Here is a 22,604-nt window from a genome sequence, read left to right on the forward strand (position 1 = left end):
TTTTAAAAAAACTCTTCAACGCTCAATTCTTACCATAATTATTATGCAATTTCTGTAATAAACATTTTATTTGCACGAATCACGTTTAATATGTACTGGTACTGGGTAATCGCATGTGATAATGTCTTGCTAAGGCAGTAATCGCATGACAATAAACTAAAAAGGTATCGCTCTCATGCAATAGGCAATGATTAGTACATCTCAATACGGTAACTACGAATGCTAGACATATTTACAATGATAGCTTGTTCTACATCTTTGTATATCCAGCCACGCTAACGTAGATGACTACTGGGTAATAGCGACATTATCCCCGACCCACATTATATAGCCTTACCATTCAGCTCCGCTAACGTGGATGACTACAGCTAGGTAGGGTTACCATATTTTGTGACTTCAAATCGGGACGCCTCCAAAGACAACGACCCCTTAGCTGTTATTTTGTACCTTTACACTTACAGTTTACGAGTTTACTACATAGACCTACATTTAAAGCTATCCTGGTTGTCTTCATTCCATTGGCCATGTTGTCATCGAGAGTTCATGCGCATATTCTCTGTCCAAATATTGGGTTCAGTTGGAGAAGGGAATTGACGTTAACGAATTACAGATAATTCTTACAAATGATTCGAATTCAGACTGATTAGTATTGGTTTTACATGCAATCCGTTTGCTAACTATGTTAGTGGGAAACAAAGAAACAAACGCATTCACCTTCAGTAAGTATAGGCGAGCGTTGCGCTACACAGAAACAACAGTGACGAGAACATGTACGTGTATCATGCTGAATGGCGGAACGCCAAACTTGACGGGACGGCGGGACAAGACGCTAAAAAGCAGTACTGCCCCGCCTGAAGCGGGACGTATGGTAAGCCTACAGCTAGGGTAACATAGAATATAATGAGAGGCAAGCATCAAGATAACAGCTATTCTGAACATTACATCCGTAGTTATTTGCTATTCATCCAGAATGAGAGAAAAGTCGGCAAGTTCGTTCAGTTACCAGTCCATGTCGGATATGGAATTGGCCAGTTATTTATTTTCAGGTGCATAGACTTTGATGGTGGAGGAAGCCCTAACGACCAGCGGTTACATGAACCACCCTACGACTGTTAGGAGTGCAGCAATTTTCTCGTACATAATTATCCTCGCACGGGTTTTGAATCCAGCGAACCCGCGCAGACTAATCAGAGGTGCAGTGACGAGCGTATTCCTAACGCTTATGTTCAGCATTGTTCGTCGTAGGAAATGTACGAATGGATTTGTTTTGAAACTAAAGTATTTAAATCACTGTAAAAATAATAAGCTCTAAGCCTCTAAATATCCACTCTATATGTTTGACAATGCACTGATGTATATATATATATATATACATGGACCTTGCCTAAGCATCAGTTCCTGTATAAACGGTCGAATATTTGATCACTGATTTGAGCCGCTGATTTACATTTAAATTCCACACAATTTTAGTTTTACTTACCGTACGATGTATCTTGATATGAGGTTATACCGAACTTTATTCAACTTGAGACAACAAGTTCATAACATTCCAGACTGATGGACTCATTTTGTCTGCACAAAAGAATCCTTGATCTAAAAACCAAACATTCTATCTAAGGCCAAGTTTAAACAAATTGTGAATCTTTGACCGCTTCCGTATTTGTTGTAAGGTGACCTTATATATAAGTTTAATCTCATAAGTAACAAGCAGTTTGATTTCTTAGGTGACAAGGAGAAAAATCATCGTTGCTAGAGGCATGCTAAATACATAGATTTGTGCCAGATAAAACGATCTAATAACACCACATAAACACAACCTGGCTTCTCGATTTTCATATCTCGTAGACTAATATATTATGTTACTGACTGGATAAAGTTGAACTAGAAGATCAGATAGCCGATGTCAAGGTTTGTACCGTTCGCACAAATTCCTAATAAAAAAGCGATCAATGAACAAGCAGGTACACATTGAATGAAATTGCTATTTTGTTTACGAGGAGGCTAATTGTCCAAATTAAGTTGTTTTGCCAAGTTGGACAGGCAGGTTGTTAGTGCGTCTTTCCGACAGTGGCAATATTTTGTCATATATATATACACTGTGTATTTTTTCCACAAGCAATTTACTGGTTAGAACAAATGTTTCCGATTATTTGATGTAAAGTTAAGCGTGAGAGATTTTTCTATTAGCGGCGAGATTCCAGCTAAAGCTTTTTGGATATTTGTGCAACCAGTGTTTCGTCATAAAGGTTCACCGAACGCTAAAGACCTGGAGGTAAATAATTATTTAATTACTGTGAAAAACTATTAGTAAATTTGAACTATTTTCATATCTATGCAAGGTTCAATCGTGCTATTGAGTTAGTTTTCAGTATTTTTGATTGAGTTTTCGCTTGGTATCAATCTAGCATTTGATTGTTGTTAATTAACGCAATGCCTTTAAATTGATAAATTATTGCCCAGGTTCTGATGGAGCTCACTCGAATTTATAAAATATTAAAAGTGAAATGATATTTCTAGCAAATTCTGCAATGTATTAAAGGCAAATATTCCTAGTCAAAAAGTCGTAGTCACTTTTTTTTTTGTCACTCAACTGTTTTTCGTGTCTTGACGAACAATTTTTTGTCTATAATCTATATATATACTAAATTTATTGTTATGGTATTTGATTATTTATTAGAGACTGCACAGCAAAATGTTAGTTGGATTAGCTTTAGTAGGGAACTAGAAATAAATGAATGACATTAATGAATGAATATCTCTCTTGAAAAAAAATTCAGTGCAGATATAGAATTTTTACGCGGTATATCAAAATTAAAAGTTTCGACAGACGGTGCGGGCAATTTTTACGGCGACACAAATGAAACGCGTTCGTGGAACAGGGTATTTATTTGTTGGAAGAAGTCAGTTTTCAGAGATGTATTGGCCACAACTTCTTAAACGTCAAATATGGATTTTAAATAATTAATTTAATATTTTCTAAGAAATAGATCAATGTGTACGAATACAAGAAAAGATTTCGAACGTGGTACTACTTTCTAGTCAAATGTTAAAAACCCCATTTGAAATATTAGCAACTTTCGCGTTTAAAAGGTATTTTAGGTACAGGATTTTTTCATTTAACCAAACCAAAGCTAGTTACGTTGAGTTGCCAATCGCCGACCAATATAGTATAGGCATATTTGGGTAATAACTTTCCTTATAAATAATACATTCCCTTCGGGCACGGAAAAAATTGTTGGCGCACACATATATAAGCGAGAAACCGAGGACCACACAACCCGCCAAAGGAGCGCTTATTTACTTGATTAATGAAGAATATTTACCGAAATTTTTGGAGATACAATTGAAGAAAAATGTCGCCGTTTGTGTTAGAAATATCACACTAAAATATTTGAAATTCTTGTGACGCACCAAAAACTTAACGATCAATTATATCAGGTGTTATGGTCAACAGGTTTAATTGATTTTACGATGGACCCGGAATAAAAATGTTCAAAATGACTAAGACCTATCATCATAGGCATCTTGTTATCGCAATGTTAAAAGCGTATATTTAGCGCACACATCTGCTACCTTCTTGGGCGGTCATGCGGTCTTATTCTGACAGCTCTATCTCAATGCGAAAACAATCAAAATATCTGCAGTGATATAAATCTGATATCTCAGAATTTCGTTTTATTTGATTTACTGCAAAAATTTGTATATATAAAAATAAATTATTGCACAGATTAAACAATCTAGATGGAACATTTTAATTTTTATTTTAAGCCAACAATATAGCTCGTTTTGAGCCATTCAAAATCTGTAGAAGCAGAATGTGAATTAGATAATAGCACAATAGCTTGATATACCACTTTCCACAATGAATACCTAAAGCAAGTGAATAAATCATACACAAGAATGATGTTAACTTTGAGCATAAATCAGATATAGGATTGAAAAAAATCATATTTTCCTCATCTTGCAGAAACAAGAATGGATTGATACTAGAAAACTTCACTGAGCTTTGGATATCGGTATTGTATATGACTTTTCCAATGAATAATAAAATGGCAAATGTGGAAGGGTATTTAAATTTCTCAAAAATCGGAATTACATATAATTCAATTCTTCATATTTCACACAAAATATCATAAAATAATTTTGTTATAACTTATAATTCCAAATCCGGCATATTATTGAATTCAAAATCAAGCAGCATTTGTCCGAGCGCTTTACCTTGGGGATCAGGTCTTAGAGACGTTACACCACCCCCTCCCAAACAATCAGTAAGAACAAAATTAAAGCCATTGATGCCAGGTATTTTATACCTGATCACAGGGTTTTCTGGCATATTAGACGAATCGAACAAATGTTGAAAATACTCAAACACTGCTTCTTGAGTGAGATACTTCTCTAGATAAGTCACAAAGGAAGGATTCCTGGCTATAACACCTATGTTGGCTGAATTTCCTTTATCTCCACTTCTTGTGTAGGCCAAGTCTTCAAGAATGTATGTTTTCGTACCAGTTGGTACATTCTTTATGATAGAGTTATCTTCTGTAGATGTTTCCACACCAGACGATTCCATATCACTAAATTTGATTTCCTCAGCAAATTTATCTCCCAAATATACAGATGCGTTCAAATCTTTTTTCGGATGTAAAAACGAGAATAATTTGAGAATTGGAGATGGTTTTGGTCTTCCTCCGACAATTGCAGACAATCCTGGTGCCATACCTACGAATAAAAATTGAAAACTCAAGAGGCTTGTTTGTTAAAAAAATATGATTCTGACGAAGCAAGAATAGTTATTGAGGCTATATATATCCTTAAAAATATATCTTTTCCAAGAGAATTAAAATTTCCAAATTTGTGTGCTTCTATAGTTTACCTGTTCCAGCTGGGGCTATTTCATTTGCAAAAATTTGCAGAGCCATCTTGTCATCATGCTCCAGAGCCATCCAAATTGCTGTCTCTCTCGGACCCTCTCCGTTTTGTCCATATTTTCTTGCATATTTCCCGTATGGTGCTTCATCACCAATAGCCTGCACATGAACACGTTTGAAATCTGCCATTCCCAAAGCTTTGAAAATTCCACGCACCCTGCTTATAATTGCATTCGCTGTTTTGTGGGCTGTAAAACAAATAATTGTTGTATGTTAATAAAGCATTGATTTTTACAGTGAGTTGTGATTATGACTGTTTAATGGATGTTTATCCAAGCATCGACTTCATTGTTTACTTCCATAAAGTATTTTTAGGGTCAAAGGTAGGAGAAACATACATTGTTAGTTGTAAATCTGGCGTTCGGTCCAGATTTAATCCTCTAGCCAAACCATACCCACACACATTGAAGGGGTGAAATATTTGACAAAGGATGTTTAATTGAAACAATCCCAGTCTACTCAAGCTCATAGGCTGAGTATTAGGACTTTTTTGCATCAACAATTGCAAGTTAGAGATCCGGAATTTGAATCCTAATCAGTCCATTATTCAGCTTAAACTCACACTACATCAAAGGGGGGAATATTAGGTAGACTATAAATCAGAAATATTCAAGTCTAGCTTCTCATACAAAGCCTTATTTATAGACTTTCTATGTGCAATAGCATTGTATATACAGAGTGGAAACCAAAAATTCGTCACAAATCCAACATGCTAAATTCTAAAATCAAGATGCACACAAATTTGTGTTACCTTTCGCAATAGCACGTTTCCCTCCTACACAGCAAACTGCAGTTATGCGGTTTCCATCCAGATATGTCGCACAAACTTTGAAACTATCAGTCGGTGGACGACCTTTTGCTCCAACCACTTTCACGCTTTCGCCTTCCTCTACAGGAGTTATATTGACATTCCGGAAATCACATGTTACATCAGGTAAAACGTAGGCAGAGGGATCACCAATTTCATATGTTAACTGCTCTGCCACTGTAGCAGGAGTGACTAAACCACCAGTGCCAGGTGGTTTAGTGAGAGTAAATGTACCATCCTCCTTGCAATCTACAATAGGGAATCCAATATTGTCCCAACCATCAACAGTTTGCCAGTCTGTGAAAATCCCGCCAGTTGATTGAGCGCCACACTCAACAAGATGACCAGCTAAACTCCCAGCAGCCAATCTGTAGGAAAATCATGAATATTAAGTTGAAGGTAATAATAACTCTGTGTGAATGACAGACAGTTGATTAGCATTCTGGTCCAATTACAGACTACAGTAGAACCTCCACTAAAGAAAGACCTTAAATATGAAATTTCCAAATTACGAAACGTCTTTACGTAGAAATACTGCTCCAAGTAACAAAATATGTTTCTAAATACAAAAGGCAGGAAACCAAAAATTTAAAAAACGCGCTCTCCTCCGACTGCCGTACTCCCACTAAAATATCATGTCCGAGTTTTGTGTTGGCTTAGATCAAATTAGGGCATTTATGGGGTAAAATATGTTCCTACTTACGAAATTTTCTGCTTATGAAACAGCTTTCGGAACGAATTGATTTCATGAATATAATTCCTACTGTATGTTTAAATGCTCAAATAGCAGGTCACAGTTATATGTTCACAGTTGGAATAACTTGTAAATGTGTAAATAACATGCATATTGACATAAACTGCTTCAATTCCCATGGCAATGGCATTCACTGACAATGGGTTGAGTAGAAGGGCATCAGTATGAGATGGAGTCGAGGATGCGTAACCTTGCTTTGAGAAAATTCCCTTTAATAAGCAAAAAATGATGATAAAAAACATAAATACCTATCATAATCAGATGGAGACCAATTAAATTCATGCATCAAAGGAGCCAGTACAACAGCACTGTCAACACATCGTCCTGTCACAACAATTTGTGCACCAAGATCTAATGCACGTTTAATAGGTTCTGCACCGAAATAAGCATTCATGCTGACAAATCTAGCATCTGGAAGTGCTTTTCCACTTCCCATCTCTTTAACCGATTCACGAATACTCTTCATTAAGCTCATCATATCATCGCCAGTCACAGTTGCAATTTCGAGTTTGATACCTTTGAAGGAGAAAATATTTTTAATGGAGCACAAGACACGAAACGGTTGTTTTCATGCAAATTTTTTTTCTTCCGATAAAACATATTATTTTTTCCTGGGTATCCAATGGTCACAATTTTAGATTGTGCTTTCATTTATTTATTGCACAGAGCCGGATTGCCGATATGGATGGCCGGACTGTCTTATAATGGAGGGGTTCGCACTCACTGTTATAATTGATCTCTTTCAATGTGGGAGCTATTCTTAGAATCGGAGAACTGTGCCGTACTAGAATTTGAGAAAAATACATACCTTGTTGTTCCGCAACTCTTTGCAATTCAGCTGAGCAGGCTTTAGGATTAATTCCTCCTGCATTGCTGATGACTTTTATTCCATTTTCGCTGATACTTTTCAGATTTGGTTTCATTGCAGCTGCGACGAAATCCGGTGCATAACCAAAATCTGGATTTTTTCTCTTTGCAGCAGTCAAAAGTGACATAGTGATTTCCGACAGATAGTCAAATACTAAATAATCTATCTTTCCTTTCTGTACTAATTGTCTAGCAGCAACTGCACTGTCGCCCCAAAATCCTGATGCACATCCGATGCGAACATTTGATTTCTGATTGTATGTTGATGTTGTGCAGACAGTTCTTTGTAATAATTTATAATGAACCATCGGCCGAGAAAGCTTGACGATATTGAATGGAATCATGGTTGTAAAAGATTAATATATACTGATATAGGTTAACGTTAACCTCAATGCTTTAACTTTGTAACTGGAGATATGCAAGAATAAATCACAGTTATATCTGAATATACAGTCTCGTAAAGCAGTACAGCAGTAGTCTAGATTCTGTGAATTTATACCATAGTTTTCCCCAACCAGCCAACCCTGGTGCCCATATTGCTGAATTGTGATGTTTTCTAGTGTGCAGTTGTGACTTGTTTAATTGCAACCTAATCCAGTACCGTAATCAAGCACTTACCGTATGTTATAAGTTATCGAAAATTTCTTCAAATCTGAAGATCCAGCTTCAGAACTTAGTCTACATAATTATATAATTTTCTTGGTTAGACAAAATGAAATAAACGCTCTCTCTCTCTAAGTCTCCAAAATAAAATTATCGTTTTTTGCCAAAAAAATCCATTGTCAAATGGAATTTCCGCATTGAGATTTTAATGTGAACTGGTATAAATTGTCATCATAAATTTCAGAATTTCATAATTTTAACCACATTCCCCACAAGTTCAAATAGCAGGAGTAAAAATTAAAATATAAAACCTTACCATTACCAGAATTTTGTATCATATCTGCATATATAATCAAATGCCCATAGAAAATAAATTATCTGTTACAAGAAGTATCTTCTATCTATCTAAATATTAAGACTAAGTCAAGGGTCAATCTACGCAGATGCCTCTGTGAAGCTAGCAGCAAAACACGAAATTGTGACTGACAGAATCGCAGAAAATACCCACGCGTAAAATTGAATGTTCCCAATGATTTTTATAAGAAAGTGTATATTTTGATTAGTTTCACAATAGCAATTAAAGCAAAACAATCATTAACTACACTCCTCGTATTGTTAATATATGGTAAACAAGCTAAAGCGACTGTTACAGTGCACAAAATTTTTTTATAATTCTTTGAGAGATGTTTAAAAATGACTGAATTTTCGTCGTGTAACATGGTCCTTTCATGAAAACCTCCAATAAAGGCAGCATTGCAACACCATTGGTGAAAAGTAGAAACCTCAAAGATTCGATTTCAATATGTCAGAACAGTCTCAGCACGTTTTGACTTGACCATATATAATACTAAACATAGCGTATATTCTACAATTTTTAAAACAATGTATATACAACAAATTTGAAACTGATTTTGTATTTCAATTAAAATTACTGGATAGTTCATCAAAGAAGATATTTTTCTCTTTGTCACACAACAATAATGCACTTCATTAAACTTAGAATAAGTTGAGTAAAGTCTGAAATACTGAAAAAAAATTTACGCCCTCTTGTGGATTCTTTGATAAATTTCACAAAATTATCGTTTTCGAAAGGGCGATTTCTCAAAAACCGCCAATAAAGGCAGCACTACGACACATTCGAAGAAAAGCAGATACCCTATAGATTCGATTTCAATATGTCAGAACAGTAGCAGCACGTTTTGACTTGGCCAAATATAATTCCAAACATAGCGTATATTGTTAATTTCATTAAAAAAATGTAGATGTGACATATTTAAAAACGGTTTGGTATTTCAACTAAATTTACTGGAAAATTCATCAAATACTTTCTTCTCTTGGGTATACAACAAAATTGTACGTTCATTAAACTTGGAATTACATGGCTACATATATATACATATATATATACATATACACATATATATATACACTGGCTACATATTTAAAAACGGTTTGATATTTTAACTAAATTTTCTAAATAAATTATCAAACATCTTTTTCTCTTGGACATACATATATACTATTCATTCAATAGCACGTTTTGAGTTGGCCATATATAATACCAAACATAGCGTATAATTTTTAATTTTATCAACCATGTATATGTAACATATTTAAAAACGGTTAGGTATTTCAACTTAATTTACTGGATAATTCATCAAACACTTTTCTATCTTGGTCATACATCAAAACTGTATGTTCATTAAACTTGGAATTATTGTGCAAATCCTAAAATGCCAAAAAATGATTTGACGCCCTCTTGTGGATTATTTTCGGAATTTCGAAAAATTATCGTTTTTGAAAAGGCGATTTCTCAAAAACCGCCAATAAAGGCATCACTACGACACATTCGGAGTAAAGCAGATACCTTATAGATTTTATTTTATTATGTCAGAACAGTAGCAGCACGTTTTGACTTGGCCATATATAATACCAAACATAGCGTGTATTCAAACTTTTATAAACAATGCAGACGTAACATATTAAAAAACGGTTTGGTATTTCAAATAAATTTCCTAGATAATTTATCAAACATCTTTTTTTCTTGGACATACATATATACTATACGTTCATTAAACTTGGAATAAGTTGCGGAAAGTATAAAATACCAAAAAGCATTTTACGTCCTCTTGTGGATTTTTTTCAAAATTTCAAAAAATTATCGTAATTGAAATAGCGATTTCTCGGAAACCGCCAATAAAGGCAGCACTACGACACATTTGGAGAGAAGCAGATACCTTATAGATTCGATTTTAATAAGTCAGAACAGTAGTAGCACGTTTTGAGTTGGCCATATATAATACCAAACATAGCGTATAATTTTTAATTTTATCAACCATGTATATGTAACATATTTAAAAACGGTTTGATATTTTAACTAAATTTTCTAAATAATTTATCAAACATCTTTTTCTCTTGGACATACATATATACTATTCGTTCAATAAACTTGGAATAAGTTACGGAAAGTATAAAATACCAAAAAGCATTTTACGTCCTCTTGTGGATTATTTTCAAAATTTCAAAAAATTATCGTTTTTGAAAGGGCGATTTCTCAAAAACCGCCAATAAAGGCATCACCACGACACATTCGGAGTAAAGCAGATACCTTATAGATTTGATTTCATTATGTCAGAACAGTAGCAGCACGTTTTGACTTGGTCATATATAATACCAAACATAGCGTGTATTTAAACTTTTATAAAAAATGCAGACGTAACATATTTAAAAACGGTTTGATATTTCAACTAAATTTTCTAGATAATTTATCAAACATCTTTTTCTCTTGGACATATATATATACTATTCGTTCATTAAATTTGGAAAAAGGTTGCGGAAAGTATAAAATACCAAAAAGCATTTTACGTCCTCTTGTGGATTATTTTCAAAATTCCAAAAAATTATGGTAATTGAAATAGCGATTTCTCGAAAACCGCCAATAAAGGCAGCACTACGACACATTCGGAGTAAAGCAGATACCTAATAGATTTGATTTTATTATGTCAGAACAGTAGCAGCACGTTTTGACTCGGCCATATATAATACCAAACATAGCGTGTATTTAAACTTTTATAAAAAATGCAGACGTAACATATTTAAAAACGGTTTGATATTTCAACTAAATTTTCTAGATAATTTATCAAACATCTTTTTCTCTTGGACATATATATATACTATTCGTTCATTAAACTTGGAAAAAGGTTGCGGAAAGTATAAAATACCAAAAAGTATTTTACGTCCTCTTGTGGATTATTTTCAAAATTCCAAAAAATTATGGTAATTGAAATAGCGATTTCTCAAAAACCGCCAATAAAGGCAGCACTACGACACATTCGGAGAAAAGAAAATACCATATAGATTCCATTTCATTATGTCAGAACAACAGCAGCACGTTTTTACTTGGCCATATATAATACCAAATATAACGTGTATTCACAATTTTATAAACAATGTACACGTAACATATTGTAAAAAGATTTTGTATTTTAACTAAATTTACTGTATAATTCATCAAACATCTTTTTTTTTGGACGTACACCAATAATGAACGTTCATTAAACTTGGAATAAGTTGCAAATTGTATAAAACAACAAAAAAATGACTTACGCCCCATAGTAATTTTGTTTAATATCTCGAACATACCGTTTTTGGAGTGGCGATTTCCACAAAACCGCCAATAAAGGCAGCACTACGACACATTCGAAGAAAAGCAGATACTCCATAGATTTTGTTGAAATACCTAACCGTTTTTAAATATGTTACGTCTGCATTGTTTATAAAAGTTTGAATACACGCTATGTTTGGTATTATATATGGCCAAGTCAAAACGTGCTGCTACTGTTCTGGCATAATGAAATCAAATCTATAAGGTATCTGCTTTACTCCGAATGTGTCGTAGTGCTGCCTTTATTGGCGGTTTTTGAGAAATCGCCCTTTCAAAAACGATAATTTTTCGAAATTCTGAAAAGCATCCACAAGAGGGCGTCAAATCATTTTTGGCATTTTAAGATTTGCACACTAATTCCAAGTTTAATGAACGTACAGTTTTGTTGTATACTCAAGTAAAGAAAGTATTTGATGAATTTTCCAGTAAAATTTAGTTGAAATACCAAACCGTTTTTAAATATCTTACGTCTGCATTGTTTATAAAAGTTTAAATACACGCTACGTTTGGTATTATGTATGACCAAGTCAAAACGTGCTGCTACTGTTCTGACATAATGAAATCATATCTATAAGGTATCTGCTTTACTCCGAATGTGTCGTAGTGATGCCTTTATTGGCGGTTTTTGAGAAATCACCCTTTCAAAAACGATAATTTTTCGAAATTCCGAAAATAATCCACAAGAGGGCGCCAAATCATTTTTTGGCATTTTAGGATTTGCACAATAATTCCAAGTTTAATGAACATACAGTTTTGATGTATGACCAAGAGAGAAAAGTGTTTGATGAATTATCCAGTAAATTAAGTTGAAACACCTAACCGTTTTTAAATATGTTACATCTAAATAGTTGATAAAATTGAAAATTATACGCTATGTTTGGTATTATATATGGCCAAGTCAAAACTTGCTGCTACTGTTCTGACATAATGAAATCGAATCTATAAGGTATCTGCTTTTCTCCGAATGTGTCGTAGTGCTGCCTTTATTGGCGGTTTTTGAGAAATCGCTATTTCAAAAACGATAATTTTTCGAAAATTTGAAAATAATCAACAAGAAGGCGAAACATGATTTTCCGTTATTTCATACTTTCCGCAACTCATTCCAAGTTCAATGGACGTACAGTATATATGTATGTCCAAAAGAAAAAGATGTTTGATAAATTATCTAGGAAATTTAGTTGAAATACCAAACCGTTTTTAAATATGTTACGTCTGCATTGTTTATAAAAGTTTGAATACACGCTATGTTTGGTATTATATATGGCCTAGTCAAAACGTGCTGCTACTGTTCTGACACAATGAAATCAAATCTATAAGGTATCTGCTTTACTCCGACTGTGTCGTAGTGCTGCCTTTATTGGCGGTTTTTGAGAAATCGCCCTTTCAAAAACGATAATTTTTCGAAATTCCGAAAAGGATCCACAAGAGCGGGTCAAATCATTTTTTGGCATTTTAAGATTTGCACACTAATTCCAAGTTTAATGAACGTACAGTTTTGTTGTATACCCAAGAAAAGAAAGTATTTGATGAATTTTCCAGTAAATTTAGTTGAAATACCAAACCGATTTTAAATATGTCACATCTACATTTTTTAATGAAATTGAAAATATACGCTATGTTTGGAATTATATATGGCCAAGTCAAAACGTGCTGCTACTGTTCTGACTTATTAAAATCGAATCTATAAGGTATCTGCTTCTCTCCAAATGTGTCGCAATGCTGCCTTTATTGGCGGTTTTCGAAAAATCGCTATTTCAATAACGATAATTTTTTGAAATTTTGAAAATAATTCACAAAGGACGTAAAATGCTTTTTGATATTTTATACTTTCCGCAACTTATTCCAAGTTTAATGAACGTATAGTATATATGTATGTCAAAGAGAAAAAGATGTTTGATAAATCATCTAGGAAATTTAGTTGAAATACCAAACGTTTTTTGAATATGTTACGTCTGCATTGTTTATAACTTTTTGAATACACACTATGTTTGGTATTATATATGGCCAAGTCAAAACTTGCTGCTACTGTTCTGACATAATGAAATCAAATATATAAGATATCTGCTTTTCTCCGAATGTGTCGTAGTGCTGCCTTTATTGGCAATTTTTGAGAAATCGCCCTTTCAAAAACGATATCATTTTGAAATTCCCAAAAAAATCCACAAGAGGGCGTAAAATGATTTTTTCGGTATTTCCTACTTTACGCAACTCCTTCCAAGTTTAATGGACGTACAGTACGTATGTATACCAAAAGAAAATGATGTTTGATAAATTAACTAGTAAATTTAGTTGAAATACCAAACGGTTTTTAAATATGTTACGTCTTCATTGTTTATAACATTTTGAATACACACTATGTTTGGTATCATATATGACCAAGTCAAAACGTGCTGCTACTGTTCTGACATAATGAAATCAAATCTATAAGGTATCTGCTTTACTCCGAATGTGTCGTAGTGCTGCCTTTATTGGCGGTTTTTGAGAAATCGCCCTTTCAAAAACGATAATTTTTCGAAATTCCGAAAAGGATCCACTAGAGGGCAAATCATTTTTTGGCATCTTAAGATTTGCACACTAATTTCAAGTTTAATGAACGTACAGTTTTGATGTATGACCAAGAGAGAAAAGTGTTTGATGAAATTTAGTTGAAATACTTAACCGTTTTTAAATATGTTACATATACATAGTTGATAAAATTGAAAATGATATGCTATGTTTAGTATTAAATATGGCCAGATCAAAACGTGCTGCTACTGTTCTGGTTTGGTGAAATCGAATCTTTAACGTATCTGCTATTCTCCAAAAGTGTCGTATTGCTGCCTTTATTGGCCATTGTCCGAGAAATCGTCACTCCAAAAACGGCATGCTTGGGAAATTTAAAAATTATATATAGGTTGTAAGACATTTTTCACTTTTTCATACAATTTGCATCTTATTCCAAGTTTAATTAACACACACTATCGGTGTTTGAAAAAGTAAGAAAACGGAATATTACGATATTAGGTGAGTTTATTTGAAATACCAAACCTTTTCAAAATATGTGAACATCTACGCTATTCAAATATTTGAGATATACGCTATGTTTGGTATTATAAATGGCCAAGTCAAAACGTGCTGCTACTGTTATGGTATAGTGAAGTCGAATCTAAAAGGTATTTGCTTTTTTCCGAATGTGTCGTAGTGCTGCCTTTATTGGCGGTTTTCGAGAAATCGCCCTTTCAAAAACGATTATTTTTCGGAATTCAGAAAAGAACCCATTATAGAGAGCGTAAAATGTTTTTTTTTATATTTTAAACTTTCCCAATTAATTCTTAGTTTAATAAACGTACAGTATTCATTTGTGACAAAGAGAAAAATATATTTGATTAATTTTCCAGCAGCTTCAGTTGAAATACAAATCCCTATTAAATTTGTTACGTCGACAATGTTTATAAAACTGAGAATACACGCTATTTTGGTATTATATGTAGCCGAGTCAAAACATGCTGCCACTGTTTTGTTATAGTGAAATCAAATCTATAGGGTATATACTTTTTTTCGAATGTGTCGTAGTGCTGCCTTTATTGGCGGTTTTCGAGAAATTCCCCTTCCAAAATCGATAATTTTTCGAAATTTTGAAAAGAATCCACGAGAGGGCGTAAAATATTTTTTTGGTATTTTATACTTTTCTTCTGCAACTCATTCTAAGTTTAATAGACGTACAGTATTAATGTGTGACAAAGAGAAAAATATATATTTTATCAATTGTTCAGCAAATTTAGTTGACATACAATTCCTTTTTGAATTTGTTTCGTCCACATTGTTCATAAAATTGAAGAGTATACGCTATGTTTGGTATTATATATGGCAAAGTCAAAACGTTCTGCTACCGTTCTGACATAATAAAATTGAATCTATAAGGTATGTGCTTTTCTCTGAATGTGTCGTGATGCTGCCTTTATTGGCGGTTTTTGAGAAATCACTAATCCAAAAACGATAATTTTCGAAATTCTCAAACTAATTCAAGGGGGTGCGCAAAATTTTTATTATTACTTTATACTTTCTGAAACTTATTCTAACTTTAATAGACGTACAGTATTGATGTGCGACAAAGAGAAAAAGATATTTGATCAATTATCCTGCAACTTTAGTTGAAATACAAACCCTTTTTGATATGTTACGTACCTTTGTTTTAAAAATCGAGGAATATACGCTATTTTTGGTATTATATATGGCCAAGTCAAAACGTGCTGCTACTGTTCTGGCATAATAAAATCGAATCTATAATGTATGTGCTTTTATCCGAATATGTCGTAGTGCTGCCTTTATTGGCGGTTTTCGAAAAATCGCCATTTTAAAAACGATAATTTTTTGTAATCCAGGACAGAATCCACTAGGAGTCGCAAATGATTTTTTGCTGTTTTATACTTCCCGCAACGTATTCCAAGTTTAAAAGATGTACAGTATTAATGTGTGACAAAAAGAAAATGATATTTTATCCATTATCTAGCAAATTTAGTTGAAATACAAAATCAATTTTAAATTTGTTACGTCCATGCCGTTATTAAAATTTAGATTACACGATATGTTTGGTAATATATATGGTCAAGCCAAAACGTACTGCTACTGTTCTGTTATAGAAAAATTGAATTTATATGGTATCTGCTTTTCTCCAAATGTGTCGTGGTGCTGCCTTTATTGGCGGTTTTCGAGGAATCGAGGTTCCGAAAAGGATAATTTTCCGAAACTTTGTATTTGCGGAATACCTGAAAATTCATTTTTCGCTTAGTTAGTCTTTTTTTGAACACTATTTTCTTGTTAAATTTAATGTATTCATTCAGTTTAAAGATTTTTCATCTATTTTCGTGACAATATTATATTTTGATCAGCATTTTCAATTTTCATATTTACCTATAAGTGAACCCTATATGCGCGTGGAACCTATATTCAATGTGTAAAAATATTCTGGCTGAAAGTGCTGCTAGCTTCACAGTGGTGCTGCAGATGAGTGCAGAAATATTAGTGCTGCAAGGAGTCAAATATACAAAAAGTCGATGACAAGCTTGGGATAGGATTTACATATTTATCCCCCCAGGGAGGAGGAAAGGCGGTATAATCATACGACGGTTTAATCATATTCGCCAAATGATTGAGCCGTCCAGGGCCTCTCGCCCGGTTACCGGTACGGTTAATTAGTCAGTTATTCGTTTCAGGTGCATGAACTTGATGGTGGGGAAGCTGTAACCGACCAACGGTCACGTGAACCACCCTAGACCCTACGGCGGCGGGGGGTCCAGCTATCTTCTCGCACATAAATATTCCACGAGGGATTCGAACCTGCGAAACCACGCAGGGTGATGTGCAATGGTGAGCGTATTGCTAACGCTTAGCTAGCACGATGGCCACTCCGCCAAGCCATGACTTACATTAAACGAATATGATATACACATTTCTGCATCAAGCTCAGGAGAATCAATGCCACCACAAAATCAATGCAAATGATTCCGAATTATGATTGCAATATTCCAAGAGACGCGAGTCAAGAATTCCTAAATATTCCTCTATGTATTACTCCCACATAGTAGACTACCGTACATAGAGAACGTAATATTACTACTCAGAATGAAATCTTTCAGACTGAATTCTGGCTGAACTATAGTTACTAGTTAAATAAGAAGTACTGTACTTGTCATATATTTTATCTCGGTTGATCGGAGATATTTTGATACAACTACAGCTACCTTCTAGCTGATGCTATGTGAATCAAGTAGCCGACATCAAAACTACAAAGATTAAACGTTATAAGATGCCGTTCTGTTAGTCGGAAAGTGCCGTCGTATCATTTATTCTAGCCCTTAGGACTTATAAATGTTGTAGCCTACTAAAGTAAAGCGGTATTTGATACTGAGCACTTGGGAAACGAGAAAAAATATATCGCGCCACTATATGCGTCCACAATGTAGTCTGGCGTTGTTGGCTTGTTCTTCTCAATTTAATTAGAAGCCGTCATTTCTTCAACTATATCATGTGGTAAATTATTTGGCTAACAGATACCCAATTTTGTGCGGTCATATAGCTTGTATTTGGAGTTTTATCGAAAAATTATTCTTTTCTTGTTCGTTGCGAGAAATTGGCAAAGGCACTTTGTTCGAATATAATGTGTGTATAGAAAACCCATAATTGAATACTGCAATTAAACTGAAGCTCATCAGAAGACAAAAGACAATAAAATTCTCTGGTTTATGCCTAAATTCCTGATACCTAAAATAGCTGGCAAAACCACAAAAACGAGTCAATGTCCTCAACCATGTCTAAAAATTCGTATTAGTGAAAAAAGTGTTTGACAAGTTGTTTTAAAGTTTTAGTTGTTGCACCAGGTTGAAATCTCGCTAATTAGCCAATGCTTTATGCCATGAAATGAAGCATTTCTGCTAATTCATCACATATGCGTTTAAATTCATTCAGTAACCTTTGGAATCTCTTCAGACTTTGAAATCCCGCTCCACATAAATAAATAAAAATGATTTACTCTAGCATTCCCCTCCCCAATTTTATTCTTCCATTTTAAGAATATAATTTTAAATTCTAGAATGTTCCTCCCCAATATTTTAGTCATCTGAAACTGTGGATCTTAAACATAATAGCTTGAAGGGGGGAAGTTGACTTTGATGACCGTCTGGTCGTATCACTCTCTCCTGTCTATACCAAACTAATTTATTTCTTATTGTTATTTTTATTATTATTACGATGACTGTTATTTTTGGTTGACGAAAAAATAAATCTCTCTCTCTCTCTACGGATATAAACAAGGGCTCAATATCGAGTAGGACAACTGTGGCTGAACATATGTAAACTAGGCAGTCAATGGTCGGGTAAACATTCATATTCGTCTAGGGCCCCAGTGTTTTTCAACCGGGGTGCCGCGGCACACTGGTGTGCCGTAAGATATTGTCGGGGATGCCGTGGGAAGTTCTTTGATTTGTGTGTCTATGCGGTGTAGCGCCCGGCAGAGTAATCATTTAGTACTGTTGCATATCAAAAGGTGGCAGCAGGCGGTGGCGATTTGCCTTGTGCTTGCAGGCGAGAAAAATGGTCACGCATGCATGCAGAGGCAAATGTTATCAAGAAATTATTGTTTGACTAGTAGAATTGCCATTATTGCCGACGTGTTTCATCATCATGCGAATCAAACTACGACAAGAGAGGTCAGAACCCATCCAAAAGATAAAAGTCGGAATAAAATCCCGAATTCAATCCGATATTCCACAATTCGTTCAAATTATTCGATTCAATGAAAACATACTATTTTGTCCACCCTCGCGATTTGAAATCACGCCAGTAATATGGCGAAACGCGTGGTAGTCCAAACACTGATGCAATGGAATTTAATAAAACCTTCATCAATTTAGTACTGCACTACTTCACGAAAGCGTGGTGGAATTGACGATTGTTTAATATCCCGGACACAAAAACGGTTATCCTTTTCGGATAGTTTCTGCGGTCTGAAAAGTCGAATAAGTGTTTATACATAGTAAATGCTATGATCTTTGCCATCAAGTTATGCTCGGGCCTTGCATAAAATTCATAACGTGAAAAGATACGTCCAGCGGTGAAAATTGTTTATAGCAACTTTAAACCTATTTAGTGTTTTTAGCTATAATAATTAATTGTTGTAAGGAAATATAGTTTGTCTGTCTCTTTAATTTCTCTCGCAAGTGCCGACAATAACACTATTAAATGATTTTGGCAATTGGAGAAACATATTAAATTGTGACAAAAATGAATTAGGTTGTGAAAAAGTGAGAATACATGAGATAATTTTAGGGCGTATCGTGGAGCGGAGAAAAGCGAGCAAAACCGAAGCTCGTGATCGGTGGTGCGCTTGAAGACCACGTATTACCCGTGCGGCCGCGCAACCTTTAAAATAATGTGAAGTGCTCCGAAGACGCTCTCGTTTATATTAATGTGAGAAAACAGTTGTAATTTCGGTAACTATTAACCATTTATTCGCGTTCGATTATCGCACTAAAGAGTTCTTTATGGGTAGAAAATATTCGTGTCTTGTGATAAGTGTGCCGCGAATATTTAAAGATCTAAATAGTGTGCCGCGACATAAAAAAGGGTTGGGCACCACTGGTCTAGGCTAGTCAGTCAGTACTCAGTAGTTTATTTTTCACCAAAATGAACATACGCTTGATGCAGACAAAAACTAGGAAAAAAACATGAAAATGGCATTTCATGGGTAGGGTGACGCAAAAAAACAATGTTGGTTATCCAGCAGCGATACCCATGATAAAAGTCTAACTTTGATACAGGTAGAATAGAAAGAAGTCGAACAAATATATGCAATTAAAAATTTCAATGTCCAAAAACCAAAACGGTTACAAAAAAAGAGAAACAACATCGAAAAAAACGAGACAATGTCGAGCAGGATTCAAATTTGTACTTATAGTTGTGATTCTCAGTTCTCACTTGGTTTGGTAATTGAGATATGAGTGTCATATTCATGTGATGAAAAAAAAGAATGAATGTTGATGTCGTATCCCCATGTGCGTAAGTCGATAAATATCATCGCGTTTTAATAATAAATTTATACGTCAAGTGTCATTATGTTATATAAACGAAAACTTCTAATCCACGGCACATAATGCAAATTTTGTTTAGCGTTTAAATCACTCCGCCCGCCTGTTCTGTCGTTTAAATCAGGGGTGTGCAAAGTGCGGCCCACGGGCCGAATGCGGCTCGCAATGGAAAATTGTGCGGCCCGCGGAGAAGTGCCAATTTTGAATGGTGCACGGCCATCTAAACTAGTTTTGAAATTTAGTTGGATCTGGTTTCCTTTGCGTTGCAAATCTTATATCCGAGTTCAATTTATTATCTATGCCTATGACTTACAGCTAGGGCTGGGCATTTTCGAATACCTTGTGATTTCAGAATCGAATCGAATAATATATTTCGAATCGAATCGAATCTCGAATACTTGAAAATATATAATTGTAAGCGATTTTATTATAGTAATTGGTCCTCTCAACAAATGAATTACCGAAGACATAGAATAAATCACCCAGATAGATTAATGAGCGCTCACACAGAATAACAAACACGTTTTATCAATAACTCACTACAGAAAATAGTCATATGTCAGAATTTCGTTGAAAAAATACGACTTCAATGAAAAAAATATTGGGGAATTCACCTCGACCATTAGCGGAAGGATAAAAACAAGATGGCGGCGATTCGAAATTTAGCTTTGAACCGATTCGAATAATTTACTATTCGATTCGATTCGAATATTCGATTCGAAATGCCCAGCCCTACTTACAGCGTCCTAACAGCGAGGCGAACAACGCGATTCACAAAGCTGTCCCTTGCTGAGCAGTAAACAATTTAAGGAAAATGCGGAGAATACACTAATGAATTTGTAAGAACGGGCAGTTGAAGATTATGCAACTGGAAAGCAGTTTAAAAAAATTCAATATTATATAGATACGAAAACTAAATGAGTTTTTTTTTTCCAGCCTATCAATTGATTTGGTCTGCATCTAACCTAGAATAAGATTTGACAGAAAATTATTTGGAAATGAATCTTACCGAAAACACCAAGATAACTTCCCACATGTTAAAAAAAGTCATGGCCTCAGATATGGCACTTTCCGGTAACATATTTATTTCTAAAATGAGCTATTTTGTGCCTGCAACTAATAGAAAGCCTATGTTAAATGACGTTGCGGCCCGCGGTTTCACTCAGTTATTGATATTTGGCCCGCCCGCGAAAAAGGTTGCACACCCCTGATTTAAATCATTAGGATGGGTGACTTGACTTGCCATTTGTAGCGAGAGTTGTGGTTTGGCACTTGTATATACGAGGGAAATACTTTTCATTTTATAATCTGCGTAGCAAAGATAGCAAATGATCTATTGGCTTATTGATTTCTATTTAAAAGAGTATTTCTCAGCAACATTGAACCATCTAGCTATAAGACTAAATATATAATCTGTGTTAATAAGAAAGTTGGGAAGTCAATTTTCATGCAGGGCAGAATGGTAAAATTACTGCGAAATTGTTAATAAATTTTGTGCGGTGATTGCCAGGTCAGGGGTTTGGGTTGCTTTGTTACGATAAATACAAAATTCGAAGAACGTGTAAATTGAGACAGTGATATGATTAGAACGGTTGATTACGCGAACCTTCATTGCAATTCAATCATCAGTTTTAAGATTTTCAAGATAACGCCAGCGAAATGAGTTTTTGCGGTCGCAACTTTATACCTGTTTATGTCGTGTAAAAGGATATTTTTTTCGTACAGCGACATGGTGATGATATAACCGACGTATTTGATCACCAACAATCGCTATCTAGATTTTAAGCATCAAGACTGCAATAATACCCTTGATTAAATATTTTAGTTGAGCAATGATTTCATTTTGTGCTGCTGTAGCCGTGTGGTATTCAGTGAAATAGTTGACGGTATCGCGATAGTGGTGAAGACTTGCGAGTTGCGAAGGGTAATCATTTCGCTTGCCTATGTCGGAGAAGAAGGTAGCGAATATCGGATTAAAATTTTGCGTCGGCAGTGTACTGATGTAGAGTCGTAGACTATATGCAGTGATTTGCTTGTAAGATGTGTTTAGCATTTCAGTTTGTAGGTCTTTGACGGATTGTCGATGACGTTGCAAGGACGAACAGCGCAATTTATTAGTCAGTTAGTGAAGGATATCGGCCTAGACGGAGAATAATTATTGTGCATATTGCGGGCTAGTAGTAGTAGACCGCAAGTTGAAAGCGAGATCGGCGTTTTGCTGCCTACATTCAGTTTGTTCGCAGAGGTGCGTTTGGTTCGACCAGTCGACCGCTGTCATTGCATTTAAAGAGACGCCAGGTTAATTTCATTATTATTAGTTCAAATCAATTTCATGTTTACTTCAAAGTAAGTTAGCTAGGCTATTCCAGTATTCCCTAAACCGTCATTAAGCTAACAACAAAGTTCTTATTACAGTATT

The 22,604-nt window shown here is 34.7% G+C and overlaps 1 protein-coding gene across 1 annotated transcript; it reads right to left on the bottom strand.

Moving 5' to 3' along the window:
• Positions 1-3,644: 3,644 nt before the first annotated feature.
• LOC120329525 (uncharacterized) lies at positions 3,645-7,806 on the bottom strand. The gene is made up of 5 exons (XM_039396171.2): positions 7,299-7,806; positions 6,739-7,006; positions 5,680-6,104; positions 4,874-5,116; positions 3,645-4,719 (listed from the first exon to the last, which is right to left on the bottom strand). The coding sequence occupies exons 1-5, from the start codon at positions 7,699-7,701 to the stop codon at positions 4,154-4,156; spliced, it is 1,905 nt and encodes a 634-aa protein (XP_039252105.2). The 5' UTR covers positions 7,702-7,806; the 3' UTR covers positions 3,645-4,153.
• Between the last annotated feature and the right edge of the window lie 14,798 nt (positions 7,807-22,604).

This window comes from Styela clava, chromosome 12 (genome assembly GCF_964204865.1).
Source record: "Styela clava chromosome 12, kaStyClav1.hap1.2, whole genome shotgun sequence".
Lineage (NCBI taxonomy): Eukaryota > Metazoa > Chordata > Ascidiacea > Stolidobranchia > Styelidae > Styela > Styela clava.